At 38.0% G+C, this 23,829-nt stretch overlaps 3 protein-coding genes across 7 annotated transcripts; 1 reads left to right on the top strand and 2 right to left on the bottom strand.

Annotated features, from left to right (window-relative positions):
* Window positions 1-2,483: 2,483 nt before the first annotated feature.
* On the bottom strand, window positions 2,484-6,516 carry LOC147549745 (MATH domain and coiled-coil domain-containing protein At3g58210-like). The gene is made up of 4 exons (XM_086666531.1): window positions 6,108-6,516; window positions 5,873-6,018; window positions 3,577-3,749; window positions 2,484-3,481 (listed from the first exon to the last, which is right to left on the bottom strand). The coding sequence occupies exons 1-4, from the start codon at window positions 6,236-6,238 to the stop codon at window positions 2,720-2,722; spliced, it is 1,212 nt and encodes a 403-aa protein (XP_086522657.1). The 5' UTR covers window positions 6,239-6,516; the 3' UTR covers window positions 2,484-2,719.
* Window positions 6,517-13,701: 7,185 nt separating this feature from the next.
* CRR42 (DUF3148 family protein) lies at window positions 13,702-14,390 on the top strand. The gene is made up of 2 exons (XM_086666530.1): window positions 13,702-14,049; window positions 14,136-14,390. The coding sequence occupies exons 1-2, from the start codon at window positions 13,784-13,786 to the stop codon at window positions 14,236-14,238; spliced, it is 369 nt and encodes a 122-aa protein (XP_086522656.1). The 5' UTR covers window positions 13,702-13,783; the 3' UTR covers window positions 14,239-14,390.
* A 936-nt stretch (window positions 14,391-15,326) lies between these two features.
* Window positions 15,327-20,263, bottom strand: LOC147549743 (uncharacterized). 5 transcript variants are annotated; one of them, XM_086666525.1, is made up of 11 exons: window positions 19,943-20,263; window positions 19,211-19,464; window positions 18,898-19,102; window positions 18,277-18,367; window positions 18,005-18,150; window positions 17,673-17,916; window positions 17,460-17,564; window positions 17,144-17,326; window positions 16,643-16,847; window positions 15,791-16,274; window positions 15,327-15,556 (listed from the first exon to the last, which is right to left on the bottom strand). In XM_086666525.1, the coding sequence occupies exons 2-11, from the start codon at window positions 19,434-19,436 to the stop codon at window positions 15,457-15,459; spliced, it is 1,989 nt and encodes a 662-aa protein (XP_086522651.1). In that variant the 5' UTR covers window positions 19,437-19,464; window positions 19,943-20,263; the 3' UTR covers window positions 15,327-15,456. The 5 variants fall into 5 exon arrangements, with proteins under 5 accessions (XP_086522651.1, XP_086522654.1, XP_086522652.1 ...); XM_086666528.1 differs by having other exon boundaries at window positions 20,143-20,258; XM_086666526.1 differs by having other exon boundaries at window positions 19,546-20,233.
* Between the last annotated feature and the right edge of the window lie 3,566 nt (window positions 20,264-23,829).

The following is a 23,829-nucleotide window of genomic DNA, read 5'->3' as shown; positions in this document are numbered from 1 at the left end:
TGTGTCCAAGTTTGATCATAGTAATAAAAAACTAGCAACGTCCAATGGATACCCCTACTAACATTTGTAATCAGCGCGTGACACATTGGTGCAACTATATAAGATATTAACCCTCTTTCAGCCTCATTCCTAATCCGACCTGTTAGGTGGTAGTCTATGTTTGCTTAAGTAGCTTTGCAATTTATCAATGTCTGCGCGAGAAAACACATATTTTGTACATATAAGTATGCATATTTTACAATAAATTTTAGCATAATCATATAAAATATATATTTACAACCATAAATACCATATACTTTATGGTCAGTAAACCATAATGTATCAATAAATAATCGTACTGTATTATAAATGAAACATTTCTTCAAAAAAGTATATCATACTTTAACAGTAACTTACCCATAACTCATTTCAACAAAAAAAAAAAACTTACCCATAACTCAGCCGCGAGAACGAAGACTTGTCCAGCTCCAACCATAACTTGGGAAGATAGATGTTTTGACCACCAATTGATAATTTGAGCATCTGTTTCACAGTTCATCGTAAGCAAATCCACCTCTCTCCCTCTAATATTACTCATCAGATTGGGTTCCCATATAATTGTTCTGCATATCAATCATTGTTAGTCCTTAGAAGTGAATTTATAGAGTAATACTTATATTATATTATAAGTAACACATAAAGTCAGTTACAAACGTCATAATGTTTCACACACAACATGTAATTTAAAATATACTACGACAAAACAAACTTACATTTAAATATTTCATTACTTCATCTTTACTCCTTGGTTAAATTCCTCAAGCAGCCCTTTTTCATCTTCTTTCACTTTTTTCCACACTTTACTTTTTGGGTTATTTCCCTAATGGCCCCCCTACTTTGTGACCAGCTTCCCGCCTGGCCCCCTACTTTACGAGAAATACCCATATGGCCCCCTTCCGTTATAACACCGTTACTCTCTCTCCTCCATCTCATTTTCTCTCTCTGCCAAGTCACCTATCACGGCCACATCATCATCTTCTCCGGCATTGGTCGTCGGCCGGCCAACTTTCCGGCCGGCGACCTTCAAATATTAAATTTTTTTTTTATTTTCTCTCTCCTCTTTCTCTCTCTAGATTTTTTTTTTCCTCACCCTCTCTCTCTCTAAAACTCCGGCGAAGGGGTTTCCCTTCGCCGGAGCTAGGTCTGTTCAATGAAGGGTCTGTTCGTGAACAGATCTAGGTCTGTTCGTTGAACAGACCTAGCTCCGGCGAAGGGAAACCCCTTCGCCGGAGTTTTAGAGAGAGAGAGGGTGAGGAAAAAAAAATCTAGAGAGAGAAAGAGGAGAGAGAAAATAAATAAAAAAAAAACTTTTTTTTTTTTTAAATTTGAAGGTTGCCGGCCGGAAAGTTGGCCGGCCGGCGACCAATGCCGGAGAAGATGATGATGTGGCCGTGATAGGTGACTTGGCAGAGAGAGAAAATGAGAAGGAGGAGAGAGAGTAACGGTGTTATAACGGAAGGGGGCCATATGGGTATTTCTCGTAAAATAGAGGGTCAGGCGGGAAGCTGGTCACAAAGTAGGGGGCCATTAGGGAAATAACCCTTACTTTTTTTCCAATTACTAAGTTTTTCATCATCCTCTGTTGCTGCTTCCTTTCCCTTTTTATCTACATCTTCAACGTTGACGAGATATTTTTTCGATATTGCATCTTTTTTCTTATTGTCTTTGTCAGCCTTTTCTTTTGGCTCGGCTTTTTCAGTGAGTTTCCTGGTTGGAGCTTCCTTGATCCTCTTGATTAGAGAATTTTGTTTTGGTGTTTGAACAACAACATCTGGTTTCTCCGATCCACCCTTCAAAGTTTTTGAATTTGTTCTTTTCTTCTTCACTGTTCTTGGAGTTGTCTCGTTTTTATTTTATTTACTAAAAACCAAAATTTGATTTTTATCCAAAATTTGATTAAAAACCAGATAAGCTTTTGATATTTTTTTTTTGTTAAAAACCAAAATTTGTTTTTTTTTTTTTTCCTTTTTTGTTTAAAAATCCAAATATTTTTATTTTGTTTGGTTAAAAACTCAATATTTTCAGCAAAACTGTAGTAAGGCGTTGCAAAGTTATCTCAAGGTTTTTTTTTTGCTAAAAACCAAATAATTGACTGATCCTTTTTCACCGAATCAAAAAAATTATAAGAAGTTTTGACCAAATTTCCCGTAGTATAAAATATACAATAATGATGACTTGACATTCTTTGAAATATTTTTATACTAATGTGATGTATTATGAAGGAACTATAATTAACTATTTTATTTTATTTTTCATTTTTTTAATTGGTAAAGAAAAGTTAAAAATTGTAAAATTTGTCTGACAAAATTATATAATAACTGGGTGTTGGACAAAAGGTCCAAAAACAGACCCAAGGTCCCAAACACACACTGCTTGGCACAAAACCATCTTAACTGTTTAACACTTAATGAAGATACAAATCCAAATTTTCCAACAGTGGAAAATCAAGGGAAAAACTTTATCAGTTCATTATCTTTAACCACAAAATTCATATCAATCTATCCGAACACAGGGTAATTACAGGTAAGTTAGTAAATAGTATTGTTCAAAAAACTGCACTTTCACCTCAATTACAAATTTTCAGATCTGACTCAGACAAAATCATTTCACTGACAAAAGATACAAGTCAGATATCTTCCCATTACATCTGCAGTTAACATATACTTTCAACACTACAATACTACAGCAACCCATCAAACAGTAAACGATTGCCTTTTTCTACATACATTTCGCTTTCCGAGAGTAAAGGGTGAATCCTGGTTTCTAAGGCCGAGAGATCCTCTTTCGCCTTCTTCATTTCATCATATGCTAAATTGTACTTCTCTTTTGCCTTCTTCATCTCATTATCTGCTAATAATAACTTCTGATTCGCCTCGTTCAATCTCTCTTTCGCCTGGTCCTGTTCCAGTATTGCAGTCTTAACTCTCTGCCGTCCATAGAAATCTTTTTTAACATCCTCGATATGTTGTCGAAGCCACTTGACGTTAAAACCAAGTTTCTCAGCCACTATTATCTTTGATTCCCATTGCTCAATCATCTCCGAAGACGTCTCATTTAGACATTGTTGATGCATTTCCATAATACAAGTCATTAACTTAGAGATCACAACAACTTGGGCCTGATAAAGATCTGTTAGAACTTGACTAGTAGCAATATGACCATATTTCAACCATATCTGTTTATATAATGGTGCCTGTGTTTTTAGAACACTAAAACCTCCCACGTCTTCAAATTTGGAATTGGTGGCAATACTCATGCCATTAAGTTGGCCATGTTGTCCTTCTTCAAATATTTGACCAGCTCCAGGATATTCGGACAAGGTTGTTATTTTTCTGGTCGTTTCAGTTAACTTGGACACTATAGCTTCATTTGGTATAGTGGCTAGAGATTTTATGCCTGGCTCTTGTTTTATTTCCCTTTTTATCGTCATACTTGAGAGCTCCTACAAAACACAATCAAGAATAATTATAATAATGAGCGAAATCACACTAAGACAATCTTTTAAGCTTTTAAAAATTGTATTTCGAGTTATAGTACCTTCTCTGCAGCAGGATTTATTTTTTTAAGCGTTTTACAGACAACAAACTCAGCTTCTATTATGCAGGTATCGTTCACTATATATCCACCAGTCGGGTGGTATAGATTAGAAAGAGAAAGGATTGACTGACAGCCCCAACCGACTTCCCCTGCAGTGAAATGGTGATGAAGAGCTGTAGAATGCACATGAATTGGAACGTATTGTTAGACTACAGGTACCCTTACTTTCAAATATATCCTCACCTTTCAAATTTGTACATGCATATATATAAAAATAATACAGATATAGATATTATAATCTAACATGCACTGAACTTAATCTCCAGCAAAAAAAAGGGTAAGCAGGAACTTAATCTTTTTTATTTTATTATTCCTCGAGTGTTTTGGAAGCCGAGGAACACCAGAACTATTTGTGGAGAACATTCAGCAGATTTGGCATTTGCTGACATTAAATCTACCATCTAGTATCTATATGTGGGCATCCACATACAAAGTGCTACAATGGTTTGATTTTCATAATTTCATGTCTAATTGGGGATGCTTTTCTTTTATGATAGTTGTCGCTTTTTGAAGCGTGTTTACTTTAACTAGCATGAGAAGTATCACGTCAGCTACGGATGGAGGGAGAAAGAAAAGCAAACTACACTGACAAGGATAACAAGTACTATGATATTGTGACCAGCTTCTGTGAATGTGGATGGGAAGTCTTTCGTTTTGCACACAAATGGAAAGGAGAGTCCCTCAGGGGGAAAGAAAATTATCCAGAAAGTCAATTCTTCTTGTCCCTATTTCTTCTCCATTCTGAGTTTTCACATGACACTTTTCCTTCGGGCATGGGATTTTGTCCCACCTTTGTCCCATTTTCTTCTATCCTTTTCGGTCTTCTTGACGAAATCTTGCCTTTTCACACAAAAAGCAATCACTATACTCAATAATACAAGAATATACCATTTTTCTCCTTTAATTGATCAATATGAAATAACCATGTTCTATAATATGAGAAATGTACTACATTTATAAATGAGATGTTCTTTGATCAAGATGACAATACAATCAAATAGTCAGAAAGGATTAATTAATGGAGGTCATCAAGTTCAGTCGCTTTAGGGATCACAGTCTCTAGCTAGAAACCAACTACGATCCTCGAGCAAGGTGGCTGAATTGCAGCTAAAGGCGACTGAATCCAAAAACGGGTTACACACGAAGAAGAGCATCGGACTTGACCGGAAGAAGCGACTAGAAAAGGCAAGGTGCAAATCTCAGCCATGTGGCCAAGAGCTCAAGTCATGTTTGAGTACCGAAAGCTGGATGCACTCGGCCTAGTATTGGACCAGGTTTAGGGATGACAAGTATGGCCCGGCAGTGTGTCGAGGCCATGAAAAGGTCAGTCTAGGCTGCGCCTAGGGTATGATAAGGGGCTAGGAAAGGTAAGATAAGGATTACCTTTATCCTTCCCGGCCAAGGAGTCCCTAGCCAGAAGGGTTAGGTTGGGTCAAGGCTATAAATAGCCTAAACCTAAAGCAATGAAAGAGAGATTTTGAAATCCAATCATTCTCTTACTTCAGCCAAATCCAAGAGAGAGAAGAATATTTCTAATCTCTTCAAGTCTGAATCGTCATCAAGGGAGAAGAGGCCTTAGTTCGTCGTTTAGCTAACCTCCGGTGTCGATCAAGTTATAGTGTCTGGGGTGTCTGAAGTAGAGGAGCTACAATTGGAGCTCTTGGATGTTCATATTAAAAGGAGCAACTGAATCATAAAGTGGAAGCGTTTTAAGGTATAACTACAACTCTCCGATTAATTCATATCGAACTTATGCATGTGATTCTTACTTCACGACCTAGTGTTAGACATAAATGTCTGGAATTCCGCTTAGAATACTAGGTAGAGTACACTATATCCCAACAAGATATATACATATGTAATGCGGGCACCACACTCAACTAGGCGACGCCTTAACCCATCCCACTAATTTTAGGCTCCTCCGCAAGTTTTGTCCCATGCAAATTTGCAAGGACCTACCTCCAGTTATCTTCTCACTATGCTTGCATGGTTAACGAAATCTTGCTCATTCACAAGAAAATCTCTTCCCTAAAGATACAAGCAGTATATCTACTAATCTAGGAGAGTTGGAATGCTATAGAATATTGGAAATCTTTGATATCCATCTCTACTTATATAGAGAAGTATGGGCGAAAAGTGAAACTTGTAAATAGTGTTTACCATACCAAATAACAGATCAAAGAACACAAAATTTGCTGCCAAGATGGAGATAAACCCAAGAGAAAAGATGAGATACCTTTCTTGATTGTTTTATTGTCATTAATTTGATTAATGACCGTCAAATTGATCTCCCCCCAAAGCAAATTGGACAAATCCACAGGTTGAATGAAAATTGCGAAGTTACGTCCTTTGTTTAATCCCTTTGGATATATCATAAGCTTCCTAATTACAACATGAAAGTAAAAAGAGAATGAAAAGATGAAATGCCAGCAGATGAAGCAGTAAAGAAAAGGGTAAGAAGATCGACAAACCATTTATAAGAACAAGCAAGGAAAATCTGAGAGAAATGTGGGTTATCTTTCAATTTTGAGAATTTCTCGATTTTCCAAGTGAACTTATCAGATGGACATTCCCGAACTTTGTTAATCTGATTTTCTCTCATTTCTTTATGAAACAATAGTGGAAGAAGACTTCAAAGCTAGGGTTTTTCTGAAACTGGTAGATTGAAACTTAGTTGTAGCAAAGGATTAGGGCTTCATTCTTTGCATTAGAGAAAACTAGAGGGAGATGAAAAGTTCTTCCGTTGCTGAGCCCTGAGAAAGTGAGGGGTTATGGGTACCCGCCCTAAATTTGAACAAATTCAAAGCATTAGTCCTCCGACTCGCCAAAAATAATACTCCCTCCGTCCCATTTTATTTGTAGTTTTGGAAAATTCAGCTTATTAAGGAATGATATTTATTGTTGAAAAATATAAAGACTTTTCTAAAACTATCCTCATTTAGTATAGAGTATTTCATTAAATACAACATTGGCAGAAGCGTTGAACCAATTAGAATCTTTGAATGGTATTCAAACTAAAGGGTAGTCTTGGAAGTTCCATCATTTTAATAATTAAATGAATGTTATAAAAGGAAAGTGATCAAACATTTTGCGACATCCATAAAAGGAATAACAACCAAATAAAATGGGACGGAGGGAGTACTCAGGGGTAATGGGTACCTGCCCTAAAGTGAATAGGGTTAGGAAAACTGTTCGGAAACCCACGATCCGGTCCTAACTGTTCGGACCGTTGAGATCTGGCTACCGAAAAAGAAGCACAACTCGAGCTTACCCGGGCTGTGGCTTCGAGTTAAAGCAGCCAGGACCCAGGTAAGGCCTCCTACCCGAGTCCCGGTCCATTATACCGCCTATTAAGTACCCGAAGACTGATAACTACCCGTCCGCCCGATAACCCACGAGAGATTATATGATCCATAAGAATGAAATGAAGAAAAATAGCTGTAATAACATTTGAGGGAGTCTTACCATGAATTTAAAACAAAAGGGCTAAAAGATAAATTGATCTGTCAATAGGGATCAAATCAAGTAATAGAGAGCTAATAGGATAGCTAATTAAGAACTAGGAATTATATTCGAATTTGTTGGGTTTTCCTCCTAGTGGGGAAACCTAGTTGGGTTTGGATTAGGAAACCAAACCCGGACCCGAGTCGAGTTTCTTTGGGTCGGTTACTTATGACGGTGGAATTAGGATTAAGGGGGAGTCTATAAATACTACCTTAACCTAATTTAGATGTGTGTGTGTGAAGCACCGAAAGGGAGAACACAATTAGAAACGCACAAGAGAAGAAGGGAGAGAAGGAGGTTGCCGAGAAGAACGGGGCAGAACTTTTTCAGCACGCGCAGTCTTCGTTGTTCGGAAAATCCGACGGTGAGTTCTTCTCTGATTGAGCTGAAATTTGGCAGAACTGTTCTTGACATATTCATCTAGTATTTGTATGGAGGGATCGTTGATTGGTCGCCGGAATCCTAGTGAATTTAGGGTCGTTTTGGGCTGCAGATTTCTGGACTGTTTTGTTCTTTCTTGTGAGGGTTTCTCCGTGTTTCTTCGTGTTTGAGATTGATTCTTTTGGGAAGGGTCTGAGTCTCGGTTGGACGTAGTCTGTAACTACTTTGCTATCATAGTTGATTTGGTTGGACTACGAGTCCCGTGGTTTTTACTTCTCACGTTGAGGAGGTTTTCCACGTTAAAAATCGTTGTCTTATTTACTTTCAGTTCTTTGTTTATTGCTCCCACATATTCTTCTATATTATCCTCGTAACTAACACAAAGGGAAAAATTCTTATATTTCCGCTGCGCCTAAGTGCCCGTTTTTCCCAACAAGTGGTATCAGAGCTCCAGGTTAGAGAGTTCTTTGGATTGTGATAACTTTGGTTATTGGTTTGTTTGTGTTAGTGATGGAAAATATGGGTAGAATGATAAGTTTGAATGGTGCTAATTATCATCTATGGAAGGGTAAGATGGAAAACTTGCTCTTTGTGAAGGAATTTCAGGCTCCGGTGTTTCATGAGAAGAAACCTGATGAGAAGACTGAAGATCAGCGGGCGACTGAAGATCAGTGGGCATTGCTACATCGCCAAGCGTGTGGTTTGATGAGGCAATGGATAGATGACAATGTGCTGCATCATATTGACAATGAGACTGATGCTCGTTCGTTGTGGTTGAAGTTGGAGCAGTTATTTGCTTGGAAGACAAGAAACAATAAGATGTATACGATGAAAAAATTGTTAGGGATATCGGGGCTGGTTGTCCAGGACTGTCGAGGAAAAGCGGAGCTGGTTGTTTCCAGGGCTGTCAAGGGGACAACAGGGCTGGCTGTTTCTCCCACCTAGTCGGAGGGGGAGTTTGTTGGGTTTTCCTCCTAGTGGGGAAAGCTAGTTGGGTTTGGATTAGGAAACCAAACCCGGACCCGAGTTGAGTTTCTTTGGGTCGGTTACTTATGACGGTGGAATTAGGATTAAGGGGAAGTCTATAAATACTATCTTAACCTAATTTAGATGTGTGCGTGAAGCACCGAAAGGGAGAACACAATTAGAAACGCACAAGAGAAGAAGGGAGAGAAGGATGTTGCCGAGAAGAGCGGGGCAGAACTTTTTCAGCACGCGCAGTCTTCGTTGTTCGGAAAATCCGACGGTGAGTTCTTCACCGATTGAGCTGAAATTTGGCAGAACTGTTCTTGACATATTCATCTAGTATTTGTACGGAGGGGTCGTTGATTGGTCGCTGGAATCCTAGTGAATTTAGGGTCGTTTTGGGCTGCAGCTTTCTGGACTGTTTTGTTCTTTCTTGTGAGGGTTTCTCCGTGTTTCTTCGTGTTTGAGATTGATTCTTTTGGGAAGGGTCTGAGTCTCGGTTGGACGTAGTCTGTAACTACTTTGCTATCATAGTTGATTTGGTTGGACTACGAGTCCCGTGGTTTTTACTTCTCACATTGAGGAGGTTTTCCACGTTAAAAATCGTTGTCTTATTTACTTTCAGTTCTTTGTTTATTGCTCCCACATATTCTTCTATATTATCCTCGTAACTAACATAAGGGGAAAAACTCTTATATTTCCGCTGCGCCTAAGTGCCCGTTTTTCCCAACAAAACGCGCAGCGGAAATATAAGAGTTTTTCCCTTTGTGTTAGTTACGAGGATAATATAGAAGAATATGTGGGAGCAATAAACAAAGAATTGAAAGTAAATAAGACAACGATTTTTAACGTGGAAAACCTCCTCAACGTGAGAAGTAAAAACCACGGGACTCGTAGTCCAACCAAATCAACTATAATAAGCAAAGTAGTTACAGACTACGTCCACCCGAGACTCAGAACCTTCCCAAAAGAATCAATCTCAAACACAAAGAAACACGGAGAAACCCTCACAAGAAAGAACAAAACAGTCCAGAAATCTGCATCCCAAAACGACCCTAAATTCACTAGGATTCCGGCGACCAATCAACGATCCCTCCGTACAAATACTAGATGAATATGTCAAGAATAGTTCTGCCAAATTTCAGCTCAATCGGAGAAGAACTCACCGTCGGATTTTCCGAACAACGAAGACTGCGCGTGCTGAAAAAGTTCTGCCCCGCTCTTCTCGGCAACCTCCTTCTCTACCTTCTTCTCTTGTGCGTTTCTAATTGTGTTGCATACTTCTAATTAAGATTAAAGAAGTATTTATAGACTTACCCTTAACCCTAATTCCACCGTCATAAGTAACCGACCCAAAGAAACTCGACTTGGGCCCGGGTTTGGTTTCCTAATCCAAACCCAACTAGGTTTCCCCACTAGGAGGAAAACCCAACAGAATTTACATATAAAATAACTAAAAGAAAGGCGGCCGGATTCGAATACATGGGGTTTCTTATTTTTATATGTGTTTCTCTGTTTCGGTATGTGTTTAATTTCGAGGTAATTTCTAAAAAGGTCAAAATAATATTGAAAATGAGTAGAAAAGCACAAAACATTTGAAAATTATTATTCAGGTCAAAAAGTGTGCAAATACGAAAATACCCTTTTTTGTCATTTTGTGTAACTAAATTCTTTTATTTTTCTTTAAACTTTAAATCGATATAACTTTTGTTTGAGATGTCGGATTTCTATAAAAATTATATATTTAGAAATGATTTTTCATTAGCTTTCTAACAAGATCCACTTTCAATACTTTTTTTTCAAAAAAAAAACTCAGAAAAAACGACGTTTTTTTCCTTACGTTTTTGGGTTATTTAGTAAAGACCCCCCAGTTATTTAGCTATATTAGGGAACCACCCCCAAAATGATTATGCTTTAGGGGTTACCCCCCATTCTCTATTTTTCCGTCAAAAGCCCGTTATGTTGCAAGCGTGCCAGTCACGTGTGTTTCTTTTGACGATTTTGCCCTTCCCAGCTACCGTTTGAAATATATACCAAAACCACCCCTCTCTTTCCCAACGGTCGTATGAATCCTTATTTCTATATAAACCCATCTTTTGGTTGTGTTTTAAAACGATTTCTTACCCCAAATCAATCAAAGACAGTGGTACAACGAATGGGAGGAGGTGTTAAAAGGGAAGAAACGAACCAGGTAAGCCATTACTGGTCTTCATCAGCAAAACTATAATGGGGGTCCTTCCCTAAATAGTTGATTTACAGTGGGGGTCCTTCACTAAATGTCATATTATTCATGTTTTTACAGGAAATGAGCTGCCAAATTTGTGAGGTCAAAGCACATGAAGCCTTCAATTGTCCATTTATGTACTCAGCATGTACAAATGCAATATGTGGTGGCATTCGAAAGTTTTGGAATCAACTAATACTCTAAAACATGGATTGAAATCAGTGAAAGCACTAAACAGTAACTACTAAAATCCTTAAACCCTCTATTAATGGATTCAAGTTGTGCAAACCTAAATGGTAAACAAAAACTGTAATGTCAACTCATATAAGAACATAGTAATTAGGGTTAACAACATGGTAACTAATCTGTGAAGTATGTTCATCTGGAATCGAATGAAACAAAAAAAGAAATTCAGGTTTAGATACTTACAACCCACTTCCAGATGAACCTTCTGCCATTAGAGGGAGAAATCAGAGTTGAATACTTGTAAACCCCTTTAAATCTCCTTCGATTTATGGTTGCAATCGAAAAAAAAACTAGGATTTCCACGTTTGGGACGACTCAGAAACTCTTCTCTCTCCTTTCCCGCGTTTCCACCCAAAAATGGGTAGTTGAGGGAGACTTAAATGATAATAAAAAAACTCGGAACCGTTGATCTGGATGGAGGGTAAGATCGTCAAAAGAAACACACGTGACTCGCACGCTTGCAACATAACGGGCTTTTGACGGAAAATAGAGAATACGGGGTAAACCCTAAAGCATAATCGTTTTGGGGGTGGTTCCCTAATATACCTAAATAACTGGGGGGTCTTTACTAAATAACCCTATATATTTCAAACGGTAGCTGGGAAGGGCAAAATCGTCAAAAGAAACACACGTGACTGGCACGCTTGCAACATAACGGGCTTTTGACGGAAAAATAGGGAATGGGGGGTAACCCCTAAAGCATAATCGTTTCGGGGGTGGTTCCCTAATATAGCTAAATAACTGGGGGGTCTTTACTAAATAACCCTACGTTTTTCTGCAAACGTGTTTGCAAAAATCTGTTATGCAAACGTGTTTGCAAAAATTTGTTATGCAAACGTGTTTGTAACAATCTGTTATGCAAACATGTGTTTGCATAATGTAAACTGCAAACAAGTGTTTGCAACAATCGGTTATGCAAACATGTGTTTGCAACAATCGGTTATGCAGACATGTGTTTGCAACAATCGGTTATGCAAACATGTGTTTGCAAATATAGATTACAAACATGATTTGAAAGCTTTGCAGGTTGGATGAAACTTGTTGTTGATGACATTGACATGCATAGTTCTTTAACATACAGATACTTTTTTTGTTGCAAACTTAGACATGCATAGTTCTTTGACATATAGGTACTTCAATTGTGAACTTTCTAATATTGAATTACTAAAATTAATTAATTAGATATATCAAAGAAAAATTGAGCTTGTTTGATGCTTGAACAATCAGCATACATTTTGACTAGTCCACTAGTAATAAAAATGTTATCTCCCATACAAATTCTTATCAGAAAAACCATGAACCTCTCTACCCGAGTTCAAGTATTTTAAATCCGAGCAAGCGGGAAGGATATATGAAACTGTCAAAGAATTGGGATTTGCCTCATTCAAACACATTTGACGGAAAATCATAAGAGCTTCTCTTGGATACCCACATTTAATATAACAAGCCAAAATTGAAGTCCACTAAATCACATCTCTAACAGGAAATTCATCAAACACCTTCAATGCACCTTGAATAAACTTACGTTTCCCATACATATTGATCAATTCATTCCCAAGTAATCTAATTGCATCTTCATGGATATCTTTGGCTTTAACTAGATTTCCCAACTCAGAAACCTAATATATTTTACTTTTACCAATATAATTCTTCTTTCTCTGGTTCAATAAAGCAAGTAGAAACAAAAACCTTTGCTTCTTTATATGATTCATGATTGTCATATCCCAATTTTGAACAACTAATGAAGCTGATCATGATATAAAATATTACCTAAACAAATTATTTGACTTCACCCGACATCATGCTCTAATGGAAGGCTACTCGAGTAGGCAATCTTGGGCATATTAAACAGATTTCTAACAAGTTTATTCAGATGGGAAATGGGAACAGTCACATATAGGCGTAAAATGATGATGGCGACGGAAACCTCGCCAAGATGAAGATGATGATGAAATTGAATAAGAACAGAGAAGAAGAAGAAGAATCGGGATGAAGAAAAGGGCAAAAAACCCTAAAACTTTTGGGTTTATTGAGAGAGAGAGAAAATTTAGTGGGTAAGGGTATTTTAGGAAGGAAACAAATTAAAAATGACCTGATTACTAAATATTCATATTATTTTAAACTCAAGGAATCTTTATCTATAATATTTTGACAATTTTTAGTTAATTGTAAAAGGGGTGGGCTTTTTCAGTTATTAAGATAAGTTTTTCTACCTAAATAGCCATATTCCCTTTAATTTTGGACCTGTGCCCGATGAGTCCCAACGTGAGTCAGCCCCTACATGTATGCGCATGACATACACCATACAGACTTATTTATTCCTTCCTACTGCCTACAGTAGGAGCAACATTGGCAAGTTGTCCTACTCAAGAAATTGCATCCATACCATAGTTAGATCTCTTCCATTTGACGCTGCCACGACCTTTATATTATATAGACAGTGTTTATCATGCCACTACTTTTGAACTAGCCATGTTGCCGCAACACGACCCGTCTAGAACCTCACTTTTTCATCCTTAGCTGTTTTCACTTGACCGAAGGTGCCCTTATTGTCGCTAAAGAGGTCATACAACCCAACAAAATTTGGTTGATGTTCTCAACATAAAAAAAAATGGTTGTAAAGGAGGGTCTTTAGCAATTTCAGGGGGTGCATATAGTATTCACTATTCCTGTATGCTTTGACAAGATAGTAACAGTAACGTCATTTGTACTTTATCATTACCCTTGACCATATCTGTGTTATGTTTTTGTGGACCTCATACAATACAATTGTATCTTCTTCTATTTCACAACTATCTTCTAATTTCGGTATCTACTTGTTTCTTAATGGCTTTACACTTTCCTTCTACTATGATAAAATCTTCTAAATTTTGTAACTTTGACTTCAATCCCAGAACCAGAAACTCTACTATAATAATTAAATGTGAAATTTCAGAGTCATCCGACTCTGACCGATCATCATCGGATAACTCAAAACTTCAAATAGGGTCAGCCATTATCGTTGTCGATGTTCCAAAAATGATAAAAACAGCAGCTTCAATTCCATGTCTCAGAGTTAATAATGGCATTGTTAAGTCAGGTGATGTGGGAAGGTAATTTTGTTTACTCAGTTATTAGGTTTTTTTTCCTTTCAAATTTGGTTCAAAGTATTGTGACAAAAATGTTTGTTTATTGGCAGAATTGTAGCAAGAAAACCTAAAGATGTATGGGCAGTTAGGCTTGCAATTGGTACTTATCTTATAGATGGAAAACATTTTCAGCCATTAGAGTTGGATGAATGAACAGAATAGCCAAGACATTTATTTTGAGAATGAGAAAGAGATACTTGTGTAAACTTTCATGCTTACTTTATGTATGTCTATGTTGTATTGTCGTAATATGTTTAATGCAAAATGAAAATAAATATGGAGTAGCGGCGAAAGTTTCAATCTCATATTGGTCACATGGTTGAGAAGGAAAACTTGCTGGAGTTCGTCCCACATTGGTTGTGGAACTGGAAAAGGGTCGGTCGCTTTATAAGTGTGGAAAAGCATTACTACCTCTTGAGCTAATTAGCCAGACGTTCGAGCTATAACTGGTATAAATGTATTAGATCTGAAGTTTTACTAAAACTTTCTGGTCCCATTGTGGAAAGAGAGATGGTTATCGAGTTCTAATGTGCAGAGAGATAGATTGTTGGAGTTAGTCTCCAATTGGTTTGTGGCAGTGAGTTTGTCACTTCATAAGTTTGAGGAAAAGTTTCCCCTCTTGAACTAGCTTCCGTAGTAAGATGGTCTTCGGCTGCTTGGGAGCAAGAAAAACCCAAGACCACACCCACCCACCCACCGAACTTAACGCTAGTAGATGAGTTTTCTTGTTCGTCGCAAGTGGGTTTTAGTTTTGTTTCTGAGATATTCAAGAATCTATCTCCTTGAAAGAAAATAACAGCACATTATGGTGATATTTTCATGCCTATAAATCATCTTACCAGATCACTACTTCAAAATTATCATCATGATAAAAAAACTGGTGACTGGTCGTTATAACGAAATTAACAGTTGTAACAGAAAGAACTGACATTTTCTCTACAATGGTCTCGCATCGTTGCCTTTTCCATTACTTAAAAGTTCAACTTCTGTAATCACATGGAGCCTATGGGAAGCGAAAATATTTGTACCAACAATCTATTACTATGAGATATGAACATCTGTATTATCGGCATTTATTTGTCTAGTCTTACCGAGGTGTCTTAAGAAACGGACGTATTGGATTAATCAGTTTCCCTCACAGAAGAATAAGATGAATCAGAGAGAACTCAATGGAATATCATGTAGATTTGACCTAAATTAGTGTAGGGAAAAAAGTATTCATGTGTAGATGCTCAAGAAAGTGATATCAATTCCATGAATAAAATTTTATTTCAGAAAATCCTCAGAGTAAAGATGGGCATGCCGATAATTAAGACATTATACATCATTTAGTCTCGATCTAAGTTATGAAAAATAAAGTTGAAATCAATTCTATATTATACCTGTTAAAATGAAGCTGATGATGAAAACAAAAACCGTGGTATAAATATTAATAATCGTTATTTGTAGAGCATCATTAGTTGCTGTTAACCTGCAAATAATATCAATAACCGCAAGTAAGAACACGACGGACTAGTTCAATACATTCAAATTGAAATATGCGAATTAAGAAATATCGTCTCACGAAGACCCCGAATAGGCGTCTGTTAGTCTAGCTAGGGGAGGGGATAATGTGATAAAAAGAGTTACGCAATTGAACCATAATGTGGCGAGAAATGGGTAAGTGGCATGTCAAAGTACGTAGGCTAAAAAAAAAGAACTTTACCTTTCGAGCATTGGTTTGGTTGTTAGTCCGAACCCGAATGGGAAAAGTGGGTCATAATGTGAGTCGCCAAAGTTCATCGGGAGTTGATCTACAGATTTGAACCATGTCCGTGAGAGCTTCCCCGTGAACCCATAATCCCCATAAAGAACATCAGCAACTCCTTGGCCTTCAGTTCCCGGGAGCCATGCAGCAACTATAGCATCTATCGAGGATAAATAAGGTTCAATCACGACGGGCCGGCCTGACACGATGACAACAGTGCATTGTACAACTTCACAGACATTCTTAATCGTGGTAGGTCCGGGTTGAAGGATTGTAAGGTTCATACTGTCTCCGTCAAACTCAGCATAAGGAGGTTCACCAACAACAACTATGGCGTATGAGAAGTTGTTCGACTTGAGAAATTCAGCATCAGGGTTCTCAACATAAACAACTTCAGTACTCGGGTCTACAGTAGCTTTCACGGCACTTAATATAGTTGTTCCTGTTCATCAAAGAAATTCGGCATTAGGGTTCTCTTAACGACTTATAATCTTTCCCACAACATTTTGCTCCTATGTTGGATAATAAAACAAAGAAATTAATGATGGAAATTATAACTTTCGCACATTAAATGTCCAGTGTCCAAACGTGATAGGACAATCACACGTGCTCCACATCTCCCAATAAAAAGACATGAGTTAGGCCCAAAGAACGCCAGATACGAGGGCGTGTGAGAATAGTCGCACAGCGGAAAAGGTACTCCAGTAACCAAGAATATAATATCTAGGGCCTCTCCACTCACTGACAATTGGTTTTGAGTTGGATGCTTACAAACTGAATAAAAAGAGTAAGGGCGGCAAGGGACTTTACCAACTGTGAGATTATTCCCGCTGACTCCTTGCCATTGAATCGTCCACCCACCACATTGGTAACCCAAATTGTCGGCGTGACTTCCAGTAACAAGAATCTTAGTTGCCTTCTTAGGGAGAGGTAACACCGGTTTGTCCACAGATTTCCCATTCTTCAGAAGTACTAATGTCTTCCTCACAGCTTCCCTAGCCAAGTCTCTGTGTGCCTGTACAGGAAACAAGTTAACACTGTGTTTGTGGTTTCTTCTTTGACTCATCATATGTGGGGTAAAACTTCAAAACTATTTGAATGCAAAGAATCTTGAAAAACGCAAAGAGCTGTCAGTAACATTTCATTTCTTACGTAAGATGGATACTAATAGTTGCAAAAATTGCAAATAGACTGTCACACTTAGGAGTGGAAATAAAGCCAAAGCTCGAAACCTAACACATTCACTGAGCCTGTCATATCTGACAGACATCCGCTGGATAGTAATGAATAATAAAGGATATGGATACTAACCTGGCTCCCAAGCTGGTCGACCATGCTGAAATCAGCCAAAGGATTCTCAAAGAGGCCCATGGTGAATTTGACCCTCAAAATCCTTGTTACGGCATCATCAATCCGGTTCATAGGGATGATGTTGTTTTTGACTTGGTACGTCAAATCATTAATAAACTCGGTATGCTTGAATGGAATCATGACCTGAAAATACATAATGCCACACCAATTAGTAGTATTAAAATTTAGAATAGTATACAATTTCATTTTAACATTATATTCAGTTTACGGTACAAGCCGAAGTTTTATTAACTGTATAAGACAAGTTCCTACTTACCATGTCAATACCAGCATGAATTCCCGCTTGGACGGAGTATGAGTAATTTGCATGGGGAGGTGAGGTAATCTTGTCAATTCCTTCCCAATCCGAGATCACGAAACCCTTACAGGTTATTAAAAAATAAAGAGAAAAAGAAATGGAAAGTTACTTCTTCAAGTTTCTTTGGCACGAAAAGAAACAAAAAAATACAAAAATCACAATTTTTTGTACCTTGAATCGAAGTTTTGTTTTAAGGAAATTAGTGAGAAGGTTGCGATTGGCATGCATCTTCTCTCCATTCCAACTGGAGTAAGATACCATAATTGTTGATACCCCTTTGATGATTGCATTGTAGTAGGCAGGCATATGGATGCTAAGTAATCCGTGTTTATCGATCACTGTGTTGTTCTCATCAATGCCCTTGATTGTGCCACCATCACCAACAAAGTGCTTTGCACAGGCTGCAACTTTCGTTCTGCACAAAAGAAAGTTAATCGTGTAAATGGCAGTGCCTACAAGATACTCTAGAAGACGCTCTCACTGTCTCTGTGAATGCTTCTTACTTTCCACCAACATAAGGAATTCCTTTTCGATAATTAGCCGGAACATCTCCTTGTAAACCCGGTATAATCTCTGTCATTTGCTGCACAATGTTGTGATCCTCGCTATAGCTCTCGTAACACCGTCCCCACCTTGGATCTCTACAAACCTATATAAGTTTAAGAAAATGATAAAGAAGGCAAAATCTCAAAGACGTTCTCTGAAGTTCAAATTAGCTACAAAAAAATTACAAAGCTTTCACATGAATCAGTAATTAGTTATTTTTTCTCCTTACTGCAATACATGGCGCAAAAACATATGGTATGCCTGTAGCTCTGACTTCAAGGGCTGTAGCAGCACCTATTCTCTTCACAAGGTCAGGGTCCCTATACAAACAAAAACCCATCATTGTGGTGCATCAAATAGGAATCGAGCCAAAGAAAAGCTCATCATTCATCATTGTGGTTCATAAATAGGAACTTAGCCGAAGTAAAAGCCCATCATTGCGGTTCATTCTAGAGGAATCTAACCGAAGGAAAAGCCCATTACTGTGACTCACTGTAAAGAAATCAAGTGAACCCATCATTGTGGATCGTTTGTTTCGTGGTTCATCTTTGTGGACTAGAAGCAAATCTGAATATAACCCGGACTCCTTAAGAGTTTGATCCCAAATCGAATCACATTCTACTATTCACAGATCACCGATAAGTTACCAGCGTGGACATCCTTTACATTTCGTTTAACTTCCGTCACATTACCAAATCGAACTCTAAGCATTTCGACTTGGATATACGAAAACCAATATATGATAGCAAATTTTGTGGAACATATAAAACCAATTCATTAGACGATAAATCATATACATATATACCAACAAAAAAAATGCTAATGGTAAAATGGAATATAGATGTATTGCCTGGTACATCCGAGCCCAACATTGTGAGGAAATATGGTCGCTTTGTACACGTTATTTTGTCCATGAACAGCATCAATTCCATAGATCATCGGAATCCCAAGCCTGCTAGAAAGAGAACCATTCTGAAACCCATTCACCATATTAATCCAATCTTCAGCCGTAGCTTGAGGGCGAGGTACACTTCCTCCACCACTCAATAAACTCCCTGCCCAAAACCCGAAAATAAACCTTAACTTAAGAAAAATGCAATCTTTTCATTTACTAGTTTATTCCCCTATTTGTTAATATCATGGTTAAGAATCGTCGAGATTACCTATAGAGTAACTCTTCATTATATCTGGTGTTGCTACAGCTCGATCGATCTGCACCATTTGACCAATCTTCTCCGCAAGAGTCATTCGATCAAATAAGTCCTTTATTCGGACATCTATCGGCTGTTTTGGGTCTTTATACTTCATATACTCTTTTTCTCCCTTAGCTAAGCAGCAGCAGCAGAAGAAGAACAACAATCCAAAGAAAGGAATCAAAACCCTACCCATCTCCTTGTCTCCAACTTTTTCACTATTCCTGAAAAAGTAAGAAAGTAGTATGATCATAATGTAGCTACAATCTTCAAACCAGATTTCAGATGCCTTGTTAAGACAATACTAAATTTCTAACATTTCAACAGATTTGGTAGGTACAAGCTCACAAACTTAATGAATATACCCTAAAACAATCATCTATAACAACAAAAATCACATTCTTTCATAGCTAAAAAAAACCTAGATTTGACAGTCCATTGAAGCCAAACAAGAATGAAGTTCAAAATATCTTAAGCACTTAATAGACATAAACCCACCTACCCACCCACCCAAAAAAGTCAGAAATGTTGGAAATTTGAAACCTTTATGAGCTAATTGAAAGAAAATTATCCAAATTCATACATGCAAGTAGAAAAGATTTAGAAACTAAGCAAACTTCAAGTATAAAAGCTATAAAAATGAGAAACTTTTAGAAGAAAAAAAAAACAGAGAAGATGACAAAAAGAGAACAGTGAACTTACAGAGCTTCAAGAACAATTTGCTGAAAAAGGTAGAAAAGATGAAACTTTTGAGAAAGCAAAGATGAAAAAGAAGAGAGAAGATGAAGAAAGTGGGATAGTTAAGTTATTCTAGAACAACAAAGAACGCTTAGAAATCTAAAGAGATTTTTTTTTCTTTTTGAGAGAGATTTAAAGCATTTTGAATCGTTCTTAAACCTCACCGATTTTGGTAACTCAGTTCAAATCGGGCATGTGAACGAGTTGACTCACTCGTTGTCAGAGTAACTGTAGTAGTTGTTTTGCAATTTTGTCTGGAAGAGTGAGAAATAGTAGTACAATAAACAACAAGGTGTTTCCGGTTCTATTTTACTTACCCTAACATTAGCTCATAATGACCATCAATTACTCAATCTAGGGTGTGCAATAGTACATTCAGGACCATTAATCTCTGGTCCCAACCACAACTTTACTTCATTGATGTAAACTACATAGATTTTAAGCCACTTTAACATATGGGGTGCACTACTTTGGAATTCCACAATTTCACAATTTTGTATATACTAATACTTGTGAAGCCCCTTATGATCAACATAATCTAGAAAGGACCTAGTCTTCTATTGAATTTCGGATCTAGGGGGTGGGAGTAAGGAAGACTTGAGTGTTCGCCGGTCTCTGAACCCTATGACGACGGGTATGGGGAAATAATAGATGCATTTTGTTGAACAAGCCACTAAGTTCTCAAGAAAACCCGAAAGTGTTGACACGCTTAATATGCGAGCCTGGTCGGGTTGCTATCAGTTTCGAGTTTTGGGTAGTCAGCGAGTCCGAACAAACTGATAAGATTGGGGGGCAAGGGCCAAAACCCCACCTCTAGGCAGTCCCCCTACCTCTCTATTATTGGGCATGAAGTGTCCTTCCAAAGGAGAGTCATCAAGTGAAAAAAGTTTATGCTTCTAACTTTTAGTGTGCATTAGAAAAAGATAAAAATAGTAGCAGTATAAATACTGTAGGAGGGGATGTAGCTAGCTCAATCTCTGTAACTTTCATTTTAAGGACAAAAAAATTCATCATTTTTATATAAGAAAAACAGAAAGACATGGAATCTATATGACATGAATTGGGGTTTGGGCTTTCTCGATAGAAATGTTTGCACATTAAGGGAGAGACTAGTAAAATTGTTAATAAATCAAAGTACAACCGCGAGATATGTTTAAGAAGATAGTTAGTCGTTATGAGTTTTACGAAGTTGTTTTTTAACATGATCAACTATAAGAGAATCTTATGTTTATTGTATTGATCAATGCTTGATAAATAAAATTATATATTTTTTTTTTGAGATTTTTAATGTACCAAAAACCTTTTCTATTAGTCTTTTTCGATTTGTTTTAGATTCAGAATATAAGGTCATGTCAAACTCTTTCTACTTTTCGCATCTAACTACTTTATATAACCAATTGTACCGATTTCAAATTTTAGTAATTAAAAGTAGAAAAAGTTGAAAACTTACAAAGTAAATTTATATTTTTAAGAAAGATCTTTCTTATTGGCGGATGCAGATGAAGAATCTGTTAATCTCACAGAAATTGCACAAGACGTTGACGGGAAAGAAACCAGGAGATATGTCAGATGAGGATTGGGAGGAGTTAGATCTTGAAGCACGGGCAACCATTATGTTGTGTCTTGAGAGGGACGTGGCGTTCCTAGTAGACGGAGAAACAACGGCGGCGAGTGTGTGGTTAAAGCTAGAAAGCAATTTCATGACGAAAACTTTAACGAATCGGGTCTACTTAAAATCCAAATTATTCACATGTAGAATGGAAGAGGGTTCTTCTATTCAGGAATATGTGAATAGGTTTGACAGGATTATCTCAGATTTGAAGGATATTGATGTTAAGGTTGAGGATGAGGACCAAACTTTGATGCTTGTTGGTGACAGTCTAAGCATGGAAGAGACGAGAAATTCGTTATTAGCGGATGACCTTCATAAGGTTGCTACTAACAGTATGGCGTCGGGTGGAGTAGACAAGGAACAAGCACAAGGGTTGTTTGTAACGAGGGGAAGGAGTAATGAAAGGGGAAAGGGAAAGGGCGGGAAATCTAGGTCCAAATCTAGAGGCTCTTTCAAGAAAACGTGATTTAGTTGTGGTGAGCTTGACCACTTTAAAGCGGCTTGTCCAAAGAGAAAGTTGAAGCAAAAGAACGAAGGCTACAAGGGGAAACAAGCGATGCAAGAGGCGGGATATGTGTCAGAAGACCCTAACGAATTTTTCTCGGTAACAGAGGTGTCTGAGAAGATCTCCGATAAGTGGATGTTTGATTCAGGGGCGTCACATCATATGTGTCCAAATAGGGAGTGGTTTACTACCTATAGGAGTATAGATGGTGGTACAGTTATACTAGGTGATGATAGTATATGTAAAAACAATGCGTATCAAGATGCACGATGGAGTGGTGAGAACATTGACGGACATAAGAGACATACCCGATTTGCGGAAAAATCTAATTTCCCTTGGTGTGTTGGAGCGGAACAACTGTAAGATAATTATAGAGAATGACTCCATAAAAGTCGTTAAGGGTTCTTTGGTGGTAATGAGAGGTACTCGTTACGGTAATTTATACAAACTTTTGGGGACAACAATTACTGGAGATGTAGCAGTAGGAATCAGTGGAAGGGAACCAACGGCTAGTACGAGGCTTTGGCATATGCGCCTTGGGCATATGTCAGAAAAGGGTCTATCTTTGATGTGCGGGAAAGGCTTGTTGAACGACATGAAGAAGCCTTGCATGGAGTTTTGTGAGCATTGTGTGTTCGGGAAGGCACACAGGGTGACGTTCTCTTCAAGCAAGCACAAGAGCAAAGAGGTATTAGACTACGTACATACCGATGTCTGGAGACCGGCAAAGTTTGCTTCCAAGGGTGGTTCCAGGTATTTTGTTACATTCGTTGATGATCATTCGAGATTTGTCTGGCTTTATTTTCTAAAGCATAAGAATGAGGTATTCAACACATTCCTGGTGTGGAAAGCAATGGTTGAGAACAAAACTGGTCGAAAGCTGAAGACGTTAAGATCGGATAATGGGACCGAGTACACGGATGGGGCATTCAAGGAGTTTTGTAATCAAGAAGGCATTGTGAGGCACTGGACAGTAGTAAACACACCTCAGCAGAATGGAGTCGCAGAGAGATTGAACCGTACACTACTTGAGAAGGCCAGATATATGCACTCCAATTCGGGATTAGGCGTAGAATGGTGGGCAGAATCTGTTGCTACAGCTTGTTATATTGTGAACAGGGCTCCACATTCTTCTTTAGATGGCGGCATACCTTACGAGGTGTGGTCAGGTGAACATGCAGATAACGGGAGACTTAGGGTTTTCGGTTGTACGACCTATTACCATGTTAAAGGTAACAAACTTGACAATAGAGCAAAGAAGGCAATTTTCTTAGGATATGCTACAGGAGTCAAGGGTTATTGATGAGTCATGAAAATGCCTCATTTGAATCTCTTAATTTGGGTTAGTTAGTCCAGTTCGAGCGGTTACTCTTATGATTTGTTTGATTTTCTTTCTCAGGTCTCATTTACGGAGTTCGATGCGAAAACATCGTGATAAAGACCTACTTGAGGGGCATTTTGGTCATTTTAATGACAAGAGTATTCTGGTCAATATTAGTGCTCATGTGAAACTAGAATTCAAGACGAACTCGTGGGCGAAAACGGAAGTGAAATCGGAATCCGGATGCGAAAACTAGAGATGGTCAAAGTTTTGGTCCAAGTTGGTTGACTTAAGAGCATCCTGAGACACGTGGCGCAGATTGAATGGTGAACCCGGAGCAATCTGTACATGAACGGTATTCTTTCGGTATTCACTTGGGGCATGCGGGATAATTTAGGGACTGTGACTGGTGG

The sequence above is a fragment of the Eschscholzia californica genome, unplaced genomic scaffold (assembly GCF_041429995.1).
Source record: "Eschscholzia californica isolate CP2 unplaced genomic scaffold, dmEscCali1.0.p SCAF_3, whole genome shotgun sequence".
In the NCBI taxonomy this organism is placed as follows: domain Eukaryota; kingdom Viridiplantae; phylum Streptophyta; class Magnoliopsida; order Ranunculales; family Papaveraceae; genus Eschscholzia; species Eschscholzia californica.
This window is presented reverse-complemented; position numbering and strand designations above follow the sequence as displayed.

Coding starts and splice junctions, on each gene's coding strand:
- CRR42 (XM_086666530.1), top strand. CDS start 13,784: ATGGCTTTACACTTTCCTTCTACTATGATAAAATCTTCTAAATTTTGT. Junction 14,050..14,135: donor AAGTCAGGTGATGTGGGAAG/GTAATTTTGTTT, acceptor GTTTATTGGCAG/AATTGTAGCAAGAAAACCTA.
- LOC147549745 (XM_086666531.1), bottom strand. CDS start 6,238: ATGAGAGAAAATCAGATTAACAAAGTTCGGGAATGTCCATCTGATAAG. Junction 6,019..6,107: donor CTTGCTTGTTCTTATAAATG/GTTTGTCGATCT, acceptor TGTTGTAATTAG/GAAGCTTATGATATATCCAA. Junction 3,750..5,872: donor CAATAAAACAATCAAGAAAG/GTATCTCATCTT, acceptor TGCATTCTACAG/CTCTTCATCACCATTTCACT.
- LOC147549743 (XM_086666525.1), bottom strand. CDS start 19,436: ATGGGTAGGGTTTTGATTCCTTTCTTTGGATTGTTGTTCTTCTTCTGC. Junction 17,917..18,004: donor ATTCCTTATGTTGGTGGAAA/GTAAGAAGCATT, acceptor TCTTTTGTGCAG/AACGAAAGTTGCAGCCTGTG. Junction 16,848..17,143: donor TCGACCAGCTTGGGAGCCAG/GTTAGTATCCAT, acceptor TTTCCTGTACAG/GCACACAGAGACTTGGCTAG.